The 21,600-nt window shown below is 34.0% G+C and overlaps 1 protein-coding gene and 1 non-coding gene across 7 annotated transcripts in view; both read left to right on the top strand.

Annotated features, from left to right (window-relative positions):
* The window catches only part of LOC150096090 (kielin/chordin-like protein), a 649,251-nt gene that overhangs the window by 452,548 nt on the left and 175,103 nt on the right, over positions 1-21,600 (top strand). For all 6 annotated transcript variants that reach the window (XM_090408779.1, XM_090408780.1, XM_090408782.1 and 3 more), the window contains one exon: positions 18,811-18,921. In XM_090408779.1, the coding sequence (XP_090264905.1) occupies positions 18,811-18,921 (111 nt within the window). The remainder of the gene's footprint in view (positions 1-18,810; positions 18,922-21,600) is intronic.
* Positions 10,770-10,889, top strand: LOC150096110 (U5 spliceosomal RNA). Its single transcript, XR_016550019.1, has one exon. It is a non-coding gene; the product is annotated as a U5 spliceosomal RNA (small nuclear RNA).

Consider the following 21,600-nt stretch of genomic DNA (forward strand, 5'->3'; position numbering starts at 1 on the left):
AATAATTAATTATATACTGATGTCACTCAACACACATACTTTTTTTTTTTTTTTTTTTTTTTTCCATACCTCATCTGTATTTTCTTCTATATACATATTCTAATCAAGTTCATATTTTATTCATAATTCATCCGGATATTTTGATTTGTCTAAAAGTAAGATAAGGAATCGTGACGCGAATGTTTGTTATGAGATGTAGATAAGTGACGTCATTTGTTAGTTGTAAATAAGTGACGTTATTGTTTTGAATGGAAAGGGAAATATATTAGTGTATAAGAAATCGTGACAAACATACAGTTTTTTTTTTCTTCTCTAGATGGTTGTACTAATTTTCCAATACATTTTGGGTATTTCTTTCCTGTTAAAGTATGGGAATTCTTAGAGAAAGTCGTGATGGGTCTCGTGTTTCGATCTTTTCTGAATAATTAATTATATTCTTAAAGTACCTGTCCTTAAACACACACACACACACACATTAGACATAAAAAATCGCTAATGTGTCCATGTTGATACTCTAATATATAAACTATGATTATTCTTATGGAAAAAAAAAAACTATTCAGTATTAGAATTACGCTTACCAAACAACATGCGATCAGTTATGTTTAAGTTAAACAAGTACTTACAGCTTTCCAGATGACTCTTCGAAATTCGATTATTCCAAAATAGTTCAATTTTATATCCACAACACAACACAAACACAAAAACCACAAAGAATGAAATTTCTGTAAATACTGTAACCTGAACTAATTACTTCGTCCTTTTGATTACGGAGCGTAGATGGTGAGGTTTCGTCATTGCAATATCCCCCAGCGAGCGCTTTTCTTCAAAGGGGATGACATGAGTCACAACCGTAAATTGTGAATTTATTTTCCAACACTGAATATTTCTCATTAAGTCTTTTACAGTAGGTTTTCTGAATAATCCAATTGTTGATTAACATGTATTCACAGAACACAAACACAAATGTGAAAAGAACATTTCACTTTTTCATTATAGCTTACTGTGGCTAACATATATTCACACCACAAAACACACAAAACATAGGAGTTGATAGATATTTCTGTAAATAACCAGAAAAGCTAGTGGACTACTTAATTTACTTTAGTATCCGTTTGGTTCTCTGTATTAATCTTTCCCACGGGTGTCCTTCCTCGGTAGGAAGCTCTATGCGCTGTTTTGTTTAGGGTAAGTGTTATTTCCGGTTTCGAATTCCGATTGCTGTTAGAGTATGGAATTCAGACAAGTGAAATTATTATTATTTTTTTTTCAAATTGATTGGTTATTTTCTGTATTTTACTTTTAAAAGTCATATTCTAACAGAATAACTGAGTAGAATTAATAAATATATAAAGTATATGTGAATTTATTTTCCAACACTGAATATTTCTCATTAAGTTTTTCTTAAAGTTCCCCAAGCTTAGTGGGAAAGTCTATGTGCCGTTTTGTTTAGGGTAAGTGTTATTTCCGCTTTCGAATTCCGATTGCTGTTAGAGTATGGAATTCAGACAAGTGAAATTTTTATTTATTTTTTTTTTTTCAAATTGATTGGTTATTTTCTGTATTTTACTTTTACAGGTCATATTCTAACAGAATAACTGAGCAGAATTAATAAATATAAAGTATATGAGAATTTATTTTCCAACACTGTATATTTCTCATTAAGCCTTATCCGGTCGCCTTTTGTTGTACGTAGGTGAGAAATCGTGTGTTTTGTTTCGAATTTTTTGTTTCCGCTGGGAAATTACCAATATAACTATTAATTTTACCTTCGATTCCTTGTGCTCGTAACCTATTTCTGTAAGTAGACTTTATTTATGAATTATTTTCCCACACTGTTAGTTTTCATTCATTAACCTTGTTTCTAGATAACGAACAAATAAGACTTTTACTTCAATGAATCAAAAAAAAAAAAATTCTCTGGTTACTTTGTGGCATGAAATTTCACAAGGAAAAAAAAAAAAAAAAAATGTTATCTTCTTTCTTAAATTTGTATAACACATCTACGACACCCAATTTGTTCATTTAATTTACACATTTTATTGAACGAAATATTATTTACAAATTGTATTTACTGAATCTAACAATACAGAAAATAAATAAATTGAAAAATACATCAAAGGTTCTTCCATGGTTGTGGAATTACCATCGTATGGTTTTGACAATGTGATTCTCATCTGAAAGTTAATTTTCATTTGGTGGTTGTTTGTTGGGAATTTATTACTGTAGTAGTAAAATTAAGGGTTGCATATTTATATTTTCGAATCCAATACGTATACTTCAGAGAATTATTAAAAGCACAGAATCTTTCGTTATGTTTCCAAAAGCATTTAAAAGTACACATTATGTTTTCACATTTTGGGCATCCAATTTCATTTAAATCAAGAACAGGCCTCCCTATTAACTTCGTTAATGTTTTTGATTTTTCTCTTCCTTTGGCAAGTAATATATGATATTTGCATGTTGATTCTATCATCCAATCTCTTAGTTTGTCCAAAGCTAGTGAACCAATTTCCCACTTCAGCTGATGGTTATATTTTATTAACCAAGAATTCTGTTTTTTAACTCTTTCAGGTAATTCTTTCCAACTACAAGGTGATTTTGTCACTGCATATCTTACACTAAATCCATCAGAAATACAAATTTCTTTAGGAAATAAATTTGAACTGCTATTCAACAAAAATTGTACATCAATTATCCCAATGATAAGTGAAAATTCGTATTTTTCACCCACTGTCGATTTTTCATAATCGTTTTCCTTCATTCTTCTTCTTCGATTACTTCATATGGCACCACAAATAAATAGTTATTTATTATTATTTCACTGATTATTAGCTCTGATCGTATACTTTATGGTAACTTTCGTTTACTAAATTCTAAACAATTAGAACTTTTCGCAAAGAAACTTTCAATGAATTTGTGGCTCACCCATTATTGATACTGATACCATCCAATTGATACTGATAACTTTATTAAAAGATAAATTTATAAAAAAATAAAAAAACGCGTTTTTTTATTTTTTTTCCAAAAAAGTTTTCATAAAAAATGCGTTTTTTTCCTAAAAAGTTATCATAAAAAACCAGTTTTTTAAATTTTTTTTTTCCCAAAAAAGTTATCAGTATCAATTGGAGGTGACATCACTAAAAGATATCCGCAAACGATGAGCTCACTCATATCCACTAGGCTGAGCAGACATCTTCTGGAGGAGAGGGGATGGTGAGAGACTAGGGTGATGGGGTTAGGTTGGGGGAGCATTGCAGGGAAGACATCTGTCACCCTCTGTGATATCACAGTATGAGAGACATATGTTCCCCAGAAATATCCAAACACATAACGACATTGTTGTCATGTTTTGTTTGGCTATGGAATTGTGGGTGATATTTTTGAGATATCTTGGAATTTTCCCAGGGTGACACACATCTGTCATTGTCGTCATGGTTTATCCAACACCATGCAGAAACATGTCCGTGAATCATCTGCGCAAAAGTTTCATTTTGGAAGGAACGGTCAGGGTTAAGGGTCAGGTAAACAGTACTATAAGGAAAAATAAACGAGTCAAGTGTCTTTGCAGTTACGACAATTCGTTCATCCTGTGAAGTTATCGTATTGTGTTGTGGTGATTGGTATCCAGGAAAGTAAAGTAAAGTAAAATAATGGGTGAGCCACAAAAGTCATTGAAATTTTCTTTCTTCAGGAAAATAGCACGAGACAAAACTCTTCACCTAGCTCTAAAAGGATGGAAACCGATTATTATTTTAGAAGACACGTACATTGTGATGTATTTATCCCGGACCACTTGGGAAAAATTACGCAGGAAGTGGTCTGATATCCTCGGCTACTTGCAAAGAAGAGTTGACTACGAAATGGACCTCGGTGATTGTTATATTCTGAAATGCCAAGATGGGGAACTAATATTTGATGATACAGGAGCTGATGGAAGTAAGGTTTTTTCTATTAGTTGTGAAGAAGCTGAGAGATTTTCAACAAAAATGTATGACATTGATAATCATTTACTATTTTTGGAAACTGAATTACCATCTGTCCGATTAATGGGAAAAATTATCGCTCAACATTTAAATTCATCAATGGTAAAATTAGACTTTCAAGATTTTATCCAATTCGATAAAGATTCTTTATTTTGGGACCTTTACGAACATTTTACAAAAACTGTTTGTGTATATTTGCTGACAAAAGAATACACAGAATGTTTAGCGAGGCATGGTGTCATTTCCAGACTGACACAATATCAAACGTATGGAAGTGTGGTTACCATGGTATCTGATTTAAAAATTCTTTTGCATGACCAGCTATTTTGATGTAATGTAACCAAGAAACAGTGAGTAACAAAAATTTTATTCATTGAACTCTTTGGAAAATGTTAAGAGTCTAACTAAATATTGTGAAATATTTTAGGTAATTACATGTTTCGAATTTTTCTCAGTGAATATACTTGTAAATAGTATTTCAGCAAAATAAAATGTGCATTTGTAAACTTAAATGAACAAAGATGTGTTTTTGTTGTTGTGTTTTTCAACAGTGAATTTTTACTCAGTTATTCTGATTAGATCTTGATATTTAAATCCACAACTTTATATCTTAATGCAATTCTGTTTAATTATTTTAAAAAATCACAACTGTGAAATTAATGCCAGGACAGGGAAAAAAAAAAAGTGTTGAAAACGAAAATCCATGTATTGATTATTTTAGAAATTGTCTAATGCTATCTATTGACATTATTTGAGTTATCTGAAAACAAATCGTTCACATAATCGAAAATCCGAACTGTTAGAATTTGGTTATTTTACAGAGAGAGAAAGAGAGAAGCATCTAATTAAACCAACAAAACGTGACTTTAACACTTCTTTAAAGTTTGGCATAGAGAAAATGTTTGTACTCTACAGATAACACATATACAAATTTTACCTTTCCCTACACAAAGTAAGATAAAAACACACCAACAGTATATCCAACAGCATGTGAAAACATGTCGTTGAGTCATCTGCACAAAGGTTCATTTTTGAAGGAACGGTCAGGGTAGGGGATGGTAAGTGTAAACAGTACTATAAGAAAATACCAGAGGGTCGAGTGAGTTTGGACTTAAGGTAATCGTTCATCCACTGCAGCTGCTGTTTTGTGATTTGTGTTTGGTAATGCAAAAATAATGGGTGAGCCACAAATTCATTGAAAGTTTCTTTGCGAAAAGTTCTAATTGTTTAGAATTTAGTAAACGAAAGTTACCATAAAGTATACGATCAGAGCTAATAATCAGTGAAATAATAATAAATAACTATTTATTTGTGGTGCCATATGAAGTAATCGAAGAAGAAGAATGAAGGAAAACGATTATGAAAAATCGACAGTGGGTGAAAAATACGAATTTTCACTTATCATTGGGATAATTGATGTACAATTTTTGTTGAATAGCAGTTCAAATTTATTTCCTAAAGAAATTTGTATTTCTGATGGATTTAGTGTAAGATATGCAGTGACAAAATCACCTTGTAGTTGGAAAGAATTACCTGAAAGAGTTAAAAAACAGAATTCTTGGTTAATAAAATATAACCATCAGCTGAAGTGGGAAATTGGTTCACTAGCTTTGGACAAACTAAGAGATTGGATGATAGAATCAACATGCAAATATCATATATTACTTGCCAAAGGAAGAGAAAAATCAAAAACATTAACGAAGTTAATAGGGAGGCCTGTTCTTGATTTAAATGAAATTGGATGCCCAAAACGTGAAAACATAATGTGTACTTTTAAATGCTTTTGGAAACATAACGAAAGATTCTGTGCTTTTAATAATTCTCTGAAGTATACGTATTGGATTCGAAAATATAAATATGCAACCCTTAATTTTACTACTACAGTAATAAATTCCCAACAAACAACCACCAAATGAAAATTAACTTTCAGATGAGAATCACATTGTCAAAACCATACGATGGTAATTCCACAACTATGGAAGAACCTTTGATGTATTTTTCAATTTATTTATTTTCTGTATTGTTAGATTAAGTAAATACAATTTGTAAATAATATTTCATTCAATAAAATGTGTAAATTAAATGAACAAATTGAGTGTCGTAGATGTGTTATACAAATTTAAGAAAGAAGATAACATTTTTTTTTTTTTTTCCTTGTGAAATTTCATGCCACAAAGTAACCAGAGAATTTTTTTTTTTTTGATTCATTGAAGTAAAAGTCTTATTTGTTCGTTATCTAGAAACAAGGTTAATGAATGAAAACTAACAGTGTGGGAAAATAATTCATAAATAAAGTCTACTTACAGAAATAGGTTAAGAGCACAAGGAATCGAAGGTAAAATTAATAGTTATATTGGTAATTTCCCAGCGGAAACCAAAAGTTCGAAACAAAACACACGATTTCTCACCTACGTACAACAAAAGGCGACCGGATAAGGCTTAATGAGAAATATACAGTGTTGGAAAATAAATTCTCATATACTTTATATTTATTAATTCTGCTCAGTTATTCTGTTAGAATATGACCTGTAAAAGTAAAATACAGAAAATAACCAATCAATTTGAAAAAAAAAAAATAAATAAAAATTTCACTTGTCTGAATTCCATACTCTAACAGCAATCGGAATTCGAAAGCGGAAATAACACTTACCCTAAACAAAACGGCACATAGACTTTCCCACTAAGCTTGGGGAACTTTAAGAAAAACTTAATGAGAAATATTCAGTGTTGGAAAATAAATTCACATATACTTTATATATTTATTAATTCTACTCAGTTATTCTGTTAGAATATGACTTTTAAAAGTAAAATACAGAAAATAACCAATCAATTTGAAAAAAAAAAATAATAATTTCACTTGTCTGAATTCCATACTCTAACAGCAATCGGAATTCGAAACCGGAAATAACACTTACCCTAAACAAAACAGCGCATAGAGCTTCCTACCGAGGAAGGACACCCGTGGGAAAGATTAATACAGAGAACCAAACGGATACTAAAGTAAATTAAGTAGTCCACTAGCTTTTCTGGTTATTTACAGAAATATCTATCAACTCCTATGTTTTGTGTGTTTTGTGGTGTGAATATATGTTAGCCACAGTAAGCTATAATGAAAAAGTGAAATGTTCTTTTCAGATTTGTGTTTGTGTTCTGTGAATACATGTTAATCAACAATTGGAATATTCAGAAAACCTACTGTAAAAGACTTAATGAGAAATATTCAGTGTTGGAAAATAAATTCACAATTTACGGTTGTGACTCATGTCATCCCCTTTGAAGAAAAGCGCTCGCTGGGGGATATTGCAATGACGAAACCTCACCATCTACGCTCCGTAATCAAAAGGACGAAGTAATTAGTTCAGGTTACAGTATTTACAGAAATTTCATTCTTTGTGGTTTTTGTGTTTGTGTTGTGTTGTGGATATAAAATTGAACTATTTTGGAATAATCGAATTTCGAAGAGTCATCTGGAAAGCTGTAAGTACTTGTTTAACTTAAACATAACTGATCGCATGTTGTTTGGTAAGCGTAATTCTAATACTGAATAGTTTTTTTTTTTCCATAAGAATAATCATAGGTTATATATTAGAGTATCAACATGGACACATTAGCGATTTTTTATGTCTAATGTGTGTGTGTGTGTGTGTGTTTAAGGACAGGTACTTTAAGAATATAATTAATTATTCAGAAAAGATCGAAACACGAGACCCATCACGACTTTCTCTAAGAATTCCCATACTTTAACAGGAAAGAAATACCCAAAATGTATTGGAAAATTAGTACAACCATCTAGAGAAGAAAAAAAAAACTGTATGTTTGTCACGATTTCTTATACACTAATATATTTCCCTTTCCATTCAAAACAATAACGTCACTTATTTACAACTAACAAATGACGTCACTTATCTACATCTCATAACAAACATTCGCGTCACGATTCCTTATCTTACTTTTAGACAAATCAAAATATCCGGATGAATTATGAATAAAATATGAACTTGATTAGAATATGTATATAGAAGAAAATACAGATGAGGTATGGAAAAAAAAAAAAAAAAAAAAAAGTATGTGTGTTGAGTGACATCAGTATATAATTAATTATTCAGAAAAGCTCGAAAGGCTGCCGCCATCACGACATACTCTAAGAATTCCCATAGACGACAATGACGGATGTGTGCCACCCTGGGAAAATTCAAAGATATCTTATCATCACACCACGTGATATTTCTGACAGAAGGGGGGCCCAGCGAAATTCCAAACTCAATGACAACAAACATTCGCGTCACGATTCCTTATCTTATCTTGATCTTGATTTGGTCAGAAGTGTCCCACCAATCACGACACGATTTCTTATCCACTAATATCATCCTTTCTATTCAAAACAACAACGTCACTTATTTACAAATAACAAATGACGACATTTATTTACAAATAACAAATGACGTCACTGATATTCATCTGACAACAATACACACCCACAACACGAATCCTTATCTCTACCATCACCCATAATGCCATACGCGAACCAAAACACAAGAACTGAAGCCAGTGACCACATATGCTCCCAGGGAAATTTCTGACTCAGGAAGCCACGCACACCGGAAGCATTTGGTTTAAAGTGTCCCACCAATCACAACACGAATCCTTATCTCTATCATCACCCATAATTCCATAGCCGAACCAAAAAAAATCCCCCATAATCCCATACGCGAACCAAAACACAAGAACTGAAGCCAGTGACGACATATGCTCCCAGGGAAATTTCTGACTCAGGAAGCCACGCACACCGGAAGCATTTGGTTTAAAGTGTCCCACCAATCACAACACGAATCCTTATCTCTATCATCACCCATAATTCCATAGCCGAACCAAAAAAATCCCCCATAATCCCATACGCGAACCAAAACACAAGAACTGAAGCCAGTGACGACATATGCTCCCAGGGAAATTCCTGACTCAGGAAGCCACGCACACCGGAAGCATTTGGTTTAAAGTGTCCCACCAATCACAACACGAATCCTTATCTCTATCATCACCCATAATTCCATAGGTGAACCAAAAAAATCCCCCATAATCCCATACGCAAAATAAAACACAAGAACTGAAGCCATTCACACAGTTGCCCACATGGAAATTCCAAACATTCCAAACTCATGACGTCACTCACAATGACGTCAGGAAGCCACGCCCACCGGATGCATTTGGTTTAAAGCGCCTCCCATACTACTAAGATTACCGTGGAGGGTAGCATTACAATGAGTCTGTGGCGAATTTTTGAGGTCTCACCGTTAGGCGGGGCTTGATTTGAACATAAAAAAAGAATTACCCGTATATATAATGTAATATAATGTGCACACAGTATGTAACTTACTGGGGAGGTTATTGTTTGCGAAAGTTTTCAATTTCTTTCTCTGAAAAGTAATATCAGGTTTGCGAGTTATATTCGAGTTATTAGGTATTTCAACTATGGATGAGTGCTTTGGTACTTTCTTTGAACAGACACAGAGTTGTGCAGATTAAAGTGATAATGCAAAACGAGTTTGCAATGAGACTTTGTGAGTAATTTCTGAAGAGAAAGAGGTTGTAACGAATCCACAGAAACAAAGAATTACCATCAGTTGCAATGAACGAAAGGAAAGATTTCACGCCTTTCTAGTCACTCGATCAGTGACTATCATACAACCGTAAATACAATAGTAATTTTGTAAGGACGATGGTTTGGGGGTGTATAACATGTGTAGAGATATAGACCTCTACGTGCACGTTCTTCACATCAGGGTATTCAGTTAGCATCAGAGTGGAAAATGGATTAATATATATTAAAGAGGAAGGGTATAAACAAACTCCACCAGAATAATTAAAATTTTAATGACAGTCCAGCAAAACCGCATATTTATGATCCGACTTTAAGGTCCCCGGAGCCTATTCGTTTAGAATTTAAACCCTTAGCAAATGCTCAGTTATTGTGCGTTATATTTTTGAGTATACTGGAAAATTTCGTAATATTTTTCGTTAAATCTAAGAATAATTCGAATTTTCAAATTTCTGAAGGTATGTTGAATAAAAAATAAAATTTCCTTACATACATGCAGTACCATAAGCTAAACTTTTTTTGTAGCATTTCTTATATGTAATTGATTTTACTGTATACTGCATTACAATATTAGAACACAATATTCTTTTCATGTCCAATCTATATTGCTGTTCTATGTATATTTATGTAACTGTATTACTGTTGCGCGCAGTATTCTTTTTTTTATACCGAGTGTCCTGATTATATAGTGTGTGTGTGTGTGTATATATCGAAATGAGAAATTGTAGCACAGTATAGCAAATTAATAGAAATCATAAGGTATACCTTCAGATACTATAAAATTTCCAGTTAATATATTTATCTGAGAAAAACTTATGTTTGTTGTATACAGAAAAATGGTTAACTTTATAACCCTATCTATTATGCCAGTTCATGATTAATGGAAATTTCCCCCCCTGACGTCATTCGGTTAAAGTGTAACTCAGTCTGCAGAATCCTTTTGGCTCTTTATTCAAATAAATCTATATTACATCTTCAACATAGCGTTTATTAAATTAACTCTATGTTTAAAATAAAGTGCGTAGGATAATTAACGAAAATGGTATGTAACTTAAATGCTAAATTTAATTTACATATTAAACCCTAGTGAAGCTTTGAAGATAATTTAAAAAAAAAACGTTTCGTCTTTACTACACCATAAATTATTTACACTACCTTATCCTTATAGCGCAAGTTAAGTTGTTTTTTAATTGCTTAGGTTTCCCTTCATAGTACGTGATAATCTTTCGCCTTTTACTAAAGATTACCGTGGAGGGTAGCATTACAATGAGTCTGTGGCGAATTTTTGAGGTCTCACCGTTAGGTGGGGCTTGATTTGAACATAAAAAAAGAATTACCTGTATATATAATATAATATAATGTGCACACAGTATGTAACTTACTGGGGAGGTTATTGTTTGCGAAAGTTTTCAATTTCTTTCTCTGAAAAGTAATATCAGGTTTGCGAGTTATATTGGAGTTATTAGGTATTTAAACTATGGATGAGTGCTTTGGTACTTTCTTTGAACAGACACAGAGTTGTGCAGATTAAAGTGATAATACAAAACGAGTTTGCAATGAGACTTTGTGAGTAATTTCTGAAGAGAAAGAGGTTGTAACGAATCCACAGAAACAAAGAATTACCATCAGTTGCAATGAACGAAAGGAAAGATTTCACGCCTTTCTAGTCACTCGATCAGTGACTATCATACAACGATTAATACAATTGTAATTTTGTAAGGACGATGGCTTGGGGGTGTATAACATGTGTAGAGGTATAGCTTTATTGAACTCTGAAAGATCAATGCTATTGACAATTACTGACTAGCAACATTCTTAAATAGTTGTCTAGAACACTTGATGCACATGACCAATTATTTTACTTATATATGCTGCATAAGTGATTTGTGCATATGTCTGCATAAAGGTTTTCAATTTAGTGACTGGTATGTGTATATCCATCACAACAGCCTTGCATTAAGTTTACCGTATTCCCCAGACACCTCCTGCTCACTCTCCATCAGCAAATGAGTTTGCTATATGTAATGACTATAATGGATGGTAAGTGGCAGCATTATACCTCTGTTTTCTATTGCATAACAACCTTGAATATTTCAAAAATCTTGTAACTGTTTTACAGTTATTGAAACAAAAATATTTTATTTTAATTATTCTTATAATTTTTTTTAATGTGCATACCATTCACTAAACATTGTAAACTATAGTATCTATAACTTGGTAATTTAGCTCTAGAGACCAAACAGGTAACTTTTTTAAATGAAATGGTTTTCATCATTCAGAATGAAACATGGAAAAAGTATGTTTTGAAATGTTTTGAAATTATCAGCATTAGGGTAACCTGGTTGAAAGAAAATAATAAATGGTACAGAATGGAATATAAGGGGGTCTAGAATTTTCAGGACAGATAGAAGGAATAGGAAAAGAGGAGGTGTAGAGCGATGGTTAGTCACTAATATAGACCAATGGGTCCACAGGAAGACGTAGATACCATACATCAACAGAATTGCAGGCTGTACAATTATTATTGGGAGACATTGACTAAGAGGACATAAAATGGAGGGAGGAAGGCTGCATGACAAGATAGACATGGAATTTATACATTTACAAGGGATAATTACCTGAAGAGCATGTCATGGAGGAGATCGGTGATCTGAGAGTGCTATAGTTATAGAATCAGATGTATTATTGATAACCAACATAAAAATTAAAGATGCCAAGAATTTATATTCTCGGGTTCATCCTTTATTCAAATGTAAGCAAACAGTTTGCATGGGAAGTCACTTCATGATTGGACTACTTGTATATAGAGACTGATGACTGCAAGTCAGATTGGAGCAGTACCATGGCTTAAGAAGCTACAAGGAGGGTATGTCAGTGGTGTATGGGAAGTGGCCAGGGTACCAGAACTAGAGGTTAAATCAGATGGGGTTTCAAGTAGAGGAATGGAAATATAAAGCTGGAGCTGCAAAAAAAAAAAAAGAAAAGAAAAGAAAAGAAAACATTGCGGAGGGAATACAAAAGAGAAAGGCGATCGGCATACTCGTGACTAGTACAGATTACAAGTAATGAGGCGTGACACCTTATTACTTGCCAAAGGTCAAAGAATGGTCAAGTCATATTATGGGAGAAAACTAGCTAAGCAAAGCCAAAGCATTTTTTTGCTATGTTGCAAACTCTTGATCAAGAAAGAGTTTATGTTGAACTACAAAGCGAGTAAGAAGAAATTGATTATGGAAGAATGACTTTAATCAATGTTGATGATAGGTAGGTGACAAGCAGGAGAAATAGTTGAGTTACAAAGTGATCACTTTGCAAAGGTGTATCATCCAGGTGGAGATTTTGCAATTGCTGATGTGAGAATTGAACAGAGATGCTCAGCATATTGAAAAATATCAACATGAATATGGCAGGGAGATGGGATGGCATCTCGGCCTGTGTGCTACATAAATGCGCAAGAGAATTGGCATTGCCTCTGATGAAGTTGTTTAATCTAAGTCTCAACTTGGGTAAGGTTCCAAGAGAGTGGAAAGAGGGTAAGATACTTCCATTATATAAAGGTCGTGCAAAGATAGATGTATCAAATTACAGATCAGTTTGTATCTCAGGAATAGTGGTATAAGTATTGGAAAAGTTGGTTAAAGGTAAAATACAGGAATGGGTAGATAGGAATATGACAGTATGGTGGCAGCATGGCATTGTAAAAGGTGGGTTCTGCATAAATAATTTACTCCCATTATATTTTATAGTAGTGGCAGCAGAATCAGATAAGGGAAATGGCTACACCATGAAATTGTTTGACTTTGTAAAGGCATTTGACATAATACTCATGGAAAACTATTACAGAAGTTGAAGCAAAAGGAAATGTATATGAAGCTGCTAGCATGGATAGGGGGAAAGGGCTGACAAAGAGACACCAAAGAGTAGCATATGGTAGTATATGCTGGTTTTGAAATTCACGCTTGCTCTTGTTATCATTCAGAGAATGAGAGGTGTGATTGAAGTCTGATTAGAGCGGAATAATGAATTACTGACCATTTAAAACTATGTACAGGTAACCTTCATATAACGTGAATGTTAGGTTCCACAGAAAGAAATGGCGCGTTATATAAATCGTGTTATGCAAGTCTCAGATCACATAGAAAAAGTAGGGTTATGTTCCGAAATCATTTTTTTTTTTTTTTAATTATATAAACAACAATAACATATCCAACAAAACATATATTTTTATTTAATTCAGGTAATTCATGTAAGTTAAAAAAACATATAAACTATGAAACAAATACATAGTATAAAAATTACAAATTGTACTTAAACTTTATTGCACATATTGCATAAATGTTTTAGGCAAAATAAAATAGTGCATATTTTAATCTTTCATAGCACGAGGATTTGAGGATTGGTTAATAAACACTGGTTTTGTCATGTAATCACCTGATGCATTACTACAAAACAGTAGAGTAATTCTATCTTTGGAAACTTTGAATCCAGGAACTGATCTTTCATTTTTCGAAATATAGGTGCGTTTTTGCACTTTTTTCCAATATAACCCAGATTCATCCACATTGAACACCTGATCTGCACTATAAATGTTTATCAACTTTCAGAGTTTTTTTGTTTAATAAGATTTCCATGCATAGGAATTTTCTTTTGAGGTGCAACCTTCTATCGAAATCATTAGAGATTTCTCCATTTTTCTATTAGAATATAACGTACACAAGCAACACACTTTGCACTTATCGCTGACCCAGCAATAAACACTTTCTCGGATTTTATGTTCATTTTGTTTGCTTGTTCGAATTGTTGATTCATTTAAATTCAAAGTCCCTGCAAAAACTCCTGGTTTTTCTCCATTTTTCAACTGATCCAAGATTTTGAATATTTTTCTGTAAGAGAAATTAATTTTGTTTTCAATGTTGGTTTTTTGTTGCAGTTTGTGGCCATTACTATAAAAATAATTTTTTAACACAAAAAAAGCAAGCATTACATATTGTATGTAACTCACCAAAAAATAAAGTGCTCAGCTTGAGGTGAACACGCTTATGATTTTTAATGCACTTTCCTGGCAGAAACGAGGACAATTTTCAACAATAAACGTTTTATACGGTAAACAATTGAGGTACATGCGTGCTAAAGGGTATTTTCCTTAATATAAATTCGCTACTTATAACTACCTGCGTGATATGGGCAGACACAAATTTAACAAAGATAAAATTTGATTTTTAAGTCATGCGGTGAAAAACATATGAAAAGATAAAGGGTTACTACAATTTGTAGACCGTGTTTTTATCGGAACCGTGTTGTATAAGTACTGCATTCAACAAGGGTTGCTACAATTTTAGACCACGTTATATTGAAACCGCGTTGTATAAGTACCGCGTTATATGAGGGTTACCTGTATTTAGAAATTTATGTACATTTAATCATGCAAATACAACATTTATTTTACAAATGATATTCTATCTTTTTCAATTTAGCTACTTGAATACAAATTCTACCCTACAGTTCTTCTTTATGAACTGGTCAATAACATCATCATAAAAAGTTGGTTGTAACTTAATTTTCCTAAGCAAGCAACACGCACACTTGTAAAGGCTGGCTGAAGCTAGAGCTACTTTGACTGTGTATGAACTGTGTTTAAGCAACAGGGCGAGATGATGTGGAGGGAGCAGAAATGGCTATGCATGCACATGAAATCACAGTGCTGAAGCAAGGACCTGGATGCTCCCACAACTGAACAAGCCAAAGTAGCTTTGACTAGACGAGCAAGCATCGGCCTTCGATACACAATGCAAAGCTCAATTATTCCCGCGCAAGCTTAAAATGTCTTCTGTCTACAAAAATAAAAGCCTAAATGGAATGCTTATAAATGCATGCATTTATTAACAAATAAATATTACTTCTTTCTCAATTAATGAGCTTGTGCAGCAAGCATGGAGAATTCGCCACTGCTAGAAGAATGGAAATGAGTAGTGGAGTGCCTTAGGATACTGTACTATAGCCACTACTCTTTAATTTGTATATTAATGATGCAGGAAATTATTTAAGTGTGTGGGGGGAGAGACAGTTTCTGGCTGATGATGATGATGCTAAACTAAGGAGGACAATAGTTGATCAAAGTGAGATAGACATCCTTCAGGCTGATAGAAATAAATTCACAGTTTAGGGAAAGTATAATGGTTGTCAATCTAATGTTGCAAAATGTAAGATTATATTCTGTGATAAATTTAGTTTAATCCTTTATCCAAGTGGGAGCAAACAAAGTTTGCACCTGTAAATATCTTCAGGACTGAGGTAAGGTAGTACAACACAGGGCAACTTGTAGCAAAGGTGGACCAAGCTAACATCACTCCTATCTCAGTATCTCCCATAATGCAAAACACATCTCCTTGCAGATATGTATAATGTTATGCATTAAGGGCCACTACCCAGATTGGTTTCGACCTTTATTGAGGTCTTATCAGTGAGACCGGTCTGGGTAGTGGCCCTTCCCTTAATGCATAACATTATACATGTCTGCAAGGAGATGTGTTTTGCATTATGGGAGATACTGAGATAGGAGTGATGTTAGCTTGGTCCACCTTTGCTACAAGTTGCCCGGTGTTGTACTACCTTACCTCAGTCCTGAAGATATTTTCAGGCGCAAACTTTGTTTGCTCACACTTGGATAAAGGATTAAACTAAATTTATTATAGTCTAACCAAGTGAAAAATAAACTTTCAATTATATTCTTTGAGTTGAAAAGATTACATACGCCTCCGTAGTGCAATTGGAAGAACGACGGTACATTGCTCCCTTCTATTGGAATAGGCCTAAGTTCAATTCTCGTTGCGATGGGAGGAATCTTTTTGTGGACTTTTTCAATCGAAGGTGAGTTAGCCGATCTCATATGGAGGTAGCAGGGTTTTTTCTCCCAGAAACTCAGGTTTTTCATCCCGCATACGGACAAATTGGCCCTTCAGAACACGCAATTTAAAGACAAAAAATACTAGTTGTGGTAGTGGTGGGTGGTAGATGGCGTTAATGGAGGTGATTGGTAGAGGTTCGGTGTAGTAGTGGAAACAGTTGTATAGTAGGTGTCCTCCTGTGATGAGTCTTCAGACTCCTTGGAGGTGTCACGAATAATAATAATAATACTGTGTATCACAGTGATAGTATTGGATTGCATGAAATTGATGAGCCTGGGGACTTGAAGGTAATGGTGAGTTCAGAGGGCATATTGCAAAAGGTGGCAAACTAGCTCAAAGGATTACTTGGAATATTAAAAAACACACTAACAAATTAAAATGGGTGGTTATGATTCAGTCACATCTAGACTACTGTACACAGATTTGGTCATCTTGGTTTTTTTTAAATCAAGAGGCGGTGAAGAGAGGATTCAGAGATAAGTGACAAACCTGATGACAGGTCTGTGGAATGCTTTCTATGAGGATAGGCTGAAGGTGTGTGTGTTTGTGTGTGTGTGTGCATGCATGCATGGGTTGCAAAGTTTAGTTGATAGGTGGAGAAGCGGGGGACATGATAGAAACTTATAAGTTACTAAAGGGGGGTTCTATAAGATTGACACAAAAGAAAATTTTTAATACATTATGAATAGAGAGAGAGAGAGAGAGCTAGGGGATAAACCTAGCTCTCTCTGGAAACATGTAAGAATGCAATTGGTAAGGATGTGCAGACTAGATTTTTTGCATGGAGAGTGGTAAATGAGTGGAATGAACTGCAGAATTAGTTGTGAGTACCATGACAGTGAAGGAGTTTAAGGCTAAGTATGATAGGTATTTGTGTACAAAGGTTTGTGTGGCTCTCCTACAATGAGTTTTCTGACTCCATGGAAATATACATTTAATAATAATAATAATAATAATTTTCAAACTAAAACATGTTTTTATAAGTTGTCCAAATAAACTTAGTTTGCTGCTTACTTGCACATTAAGACTAATGACAGTAGTTTTCTGTTTTTCCATTATGCAACATTAATAGTGATAGTCTTGTGACAGTTGATTCTTACCAATGAAGATTTTGTTTTTCAGTATTTGCAGTAATGATTTGATTCTGTTTTTGATGAAATACAACAATTAAGAAGCAGAAGGTTACAAGTGGGGTTCCAGAGGGCTCCGTATTGGGACCTATATTGTTTAACCTTTATATCAATGACATTGTCCATGGATTGCAAGGGGATATTCAGTTGTTTGCGGATGATGCGAAGCTGGGAAGGGTTATTAGTAATAGTGCAGATGTGGTCGCCCTGCAAGAGGATCTGAATAAACTAGATAGATGGGCAAATGAATGGGGTGTCAGTTTAACGCAGCAAAATGTAAGGTCTTGAGGACGCATAGATGGGACGTTGCATACTCTATGGGAGGAGTTAAACTGGAGGGAGTAGGAGAGACAAGAGATCTGGGGTTAATGATTGATTGAAACCTGAAATTTAGGGGACATATTGCAAAGGTAGTGAAGGTAACACAGAGGATTACTGCAATAATGAGAAGGACGCTGGCCTGCAGAGATGAAAGGGTTATCATTCTGTTGTATAAGACTCTGATCAGACCACACTTAGACTATTGTTCTCAGATCTGGTCCCCAGGATTTGAAGGGGATCAATTAATTGTGGAAAGGGTAAAAAGGCAGATAACAAAGATGGTGTCAGGACTGTACAATGTTAGTTATGAGGATCGGCTGAGGGAGTGTGGACTGCAGCGTTTGGTCGATAGAAGGAGAGGTGATATGATTGAGACTTTTGAACTGTTGAGAGGTAGTTACAGGGTTGACACTGAAGAGTTCTTTCGCTTGGTTGAACAGCAGGAAGGAGTCATTTGAAGGGGCCATTCCTGGAAGTTATGAAAGGAAACTGTGAGAAAGAGGGTGAGGAGTGGTTTCTTTGCATGGAGGGTGGTTGAACCATGGAATGCATTGCCTGATAGAGTGGTCAGAGCAAGAATGGTCAATGTGTTTAAGGAGTGGTACGATAGACTCTGTGTTTCTTATGGGGGACCTCCCTCCTTCTTGATAGACTTGTGTTTCTTAGAAAGGACCTTCCACGATGAGTCTTTTGACTCCATGGAGGCCTGAATAATAATAATAATAATAATTAAGGTGGGTGGGAAAGCAATTGAAACCATACAGAAGTTTTTTTATAAAGATTATATCAGATTTATATTATGATTATATTTTTAGAAATATAATCAGAGGTACAAATAGTCTTCACTTTAATTTAATTTTTTTTTTAATAACTAGGTGAAGAATTTAAAGTTGGGTGTCATCAGCTAACCTGTCCAGTTGGATATGTTTTAATTGGCAGATATGAAGATAGTTGTCCAATTTGTAAAAGCCCAGACAATCCGCAAGGTATGCTAACTTATATATGTTTAAGGATTTTTTTTATTCTATGTTCCTAGTCTGTCTAAATTCATTTAATTCAAAAAATTATTCAATTTATTATTCAAGAATGCATATGCTGCATTCTTGAAAAATAAGTTTTATTTGCAATAATGGCGAACTTCATTCTGAACATGATTTGATGCCAAATTTTTAAATCTAAGAAATTTGGGGTTCTAAAGAAAGTGATTCCAAAACAATGTAATTACATTCCTTTGAAACCTGAAAATTGCTTATTGCACAATAAAAAGGAAAAGAAAAGAACCAGATGAAGAGAAATTGGTAAATAAAAAATTATAATAAAAAATGTTGTTGTTCTTGTTTGTTATTTACAGAATATTTGGCATAACAAGGAAAAGGTCCAGATTGATTCAATCCATCAATTGAATTAGCTTGTTGAAAAGTTAGAGGCATAAGTGACAATGCCTGACTGAAATGAACATTATGAATGGTAATAGAAATTGAGACGGTGTAGTCTTTGATGAAATGATAGGAAAGACAAATGAGGAGCAGAATTAATGATCCAGAGAAATTCTCATACATATTAGAGAAACAAGCGAGTAGCAATAGTTATCACTTTGAGGTTGCTTAGTGCAAGGTTGAGTCACACAAGACAGGATATTTAATAAATTGGATGGTACAGTATCCAAAATGATACTGTAGCATCCAGCACAGCATCATTTTGGATATTATACAGTACTGGATATATCCAATATGGTATCTAAATTTTCAGGAATTGCTTTTTGTCCTTTCCTTCTTTCCTTCCACTCTATGAATGATTCCTTAAGTATTATATTACAGTTGACTTCTGTTCACTTAATGCACACTTTTGCTGCTTGTCTTCACTCTCCATTCTCATTGAAGTTTCATACTCCATTACTATTCATATATATACACTTACTTTACATAATGTACGTTCATCTTCATATATGCATCACATCATATCAGGATACGTACTCTACTCTATTGCCTTGAAGTCCATGCCACCTAATTTTTTAACCTGTGATTATTCTATGCAGGGTATTATTTCAACCATCTTACTTTTGTTGGCTTACTGATATCAAACTGCTTCAGATGATAATTTTTAAGAAAATTGTGCAATTTCAGAACTTTAAAAATCCCATAAATGAATTATTTCATTTCATCCCATTACTCTCATGCTTATCTCACATTCTTTCACAACTATTCTGCATGTTGTCATTCACAGCCTTCTTGTTAACTACTCATATTCTTGCACTGTGTTCATTCACTTCCACTTCTTGCTATACTCTGTTCACTAGTCTTGTTCAATGAAGCTAAGTAATTTTAAATTGTATTAAAAACGCGCATCTTATAATTTCTTTTATTTCTCCTCTCAATATATACATTCTCAACAATTCTTTTTCTCAGATGATTGCAAGTAGTGACACCATCACTTTGTTTTATGGAGGCCTGAAGTGGCTTAAAAATACCATGTTTGTCCTCTAGAGCAGGTTTCAAAATTATCCAACCCTTAGTGCATCCACATATCAATGATATTTTAAAGATACTAGGATATGACAGCTTTGTAACTTTTTATGCATGGGATTCATATTAAAAAAAATAATAATAAATAAAAACATGCTACACCCCTAATATCTTACCATTTTTTGAAAAGTCTACAATGTACCTAATCTATTTGATCTATGAGCTACTCTGTGTACAGTTTCCTTCAAACTACTCTCATATCTTTGTTCACTAACATACCCAACTACCACCTAATGTCTACTGTTGATCATTTTCACTATTAGGTAGATCCTTGAAAACAACAGAGGACTTTAATATAATTACTCACCACTCATTTTTAGGTTTTTAGACTGCTCATGACAATATTAATAGGAATGCACTGTATATAGCCATGACAGAATTAAAATTTCCAATAAAATTAGACTTGTGAAGATAACCATGGCAGATGTTTGATGCTGCATAAAGATCCGGTCTGAACTTTCAGATTAATTGAAATCTTATAATTGGTTAAGGCAGGGGAGTGTCTAGATTGTTTGTTATTTAACATGGTACTGCATCATTGTGGACTGCAGAGTTTGGGGGATAGAAGAAGGAGAGGTGATATGATTGAGACTTTTAAACTGTTGAGAGGTAGTTACAGGGTTGACACTGAGGAGTTCTTTCGCTTGGTTGAACAGCAGGAAGGAGTCATTTGAAGGGGCCATTCCTGGAAGTTATGAAAGGAAACTGTGAGAAAGAGGGTGAGGAGTGGTTTCTTTGCATGGAGGGTGGTTGAACCATGGAATGCATTGCCTGATGGAGTGGTGAGAGTGAGAACGGTCAATAAGTTCAAGGAGTGGTGTGATAGACTATGTTTCTTGGGGGGGGGGACCTCCCCTCGATGAGTCTTAATAGACTTTGTGTTTCTTAGGAAGGACCTCCCACGATGAGTCTTTTGACTCCATGGAGGCCTGAATAATAATAATAATAATAATCAGAAAAGACTATCAGAGATTCTAGAATCCAGAGATAACTGTACAATATTTAATAAATTTATCCAACTAGTTGCTTATGAAGATGATACTGATATTATCAGTTGCTTCATTAATGCTGTAAAAGAGGCTTTTCTTCTGCTAGAGAGAGCTGCCAAGAAGATTAGGATCATAAATAAAATATGTGTATTTT

The sequence above is a fragment of the Typopeltis vanoorti genome, chromosome 19 (genome assembly GCF_054136105.1).
Source record: "Typopeltis vanoorti isolate ZY-2024b chromosome 19, IOZ_Tvanoo_1.0, whole genome shotgun sequence".
NCBI classification, from domain to species: domain Eukaryota; kingdom Metazoa; phylum Arthropoda; class Arachnida; order Uropygi; family Thelyphonidae; genus Typopeltis; species Typopeltis vanoorti.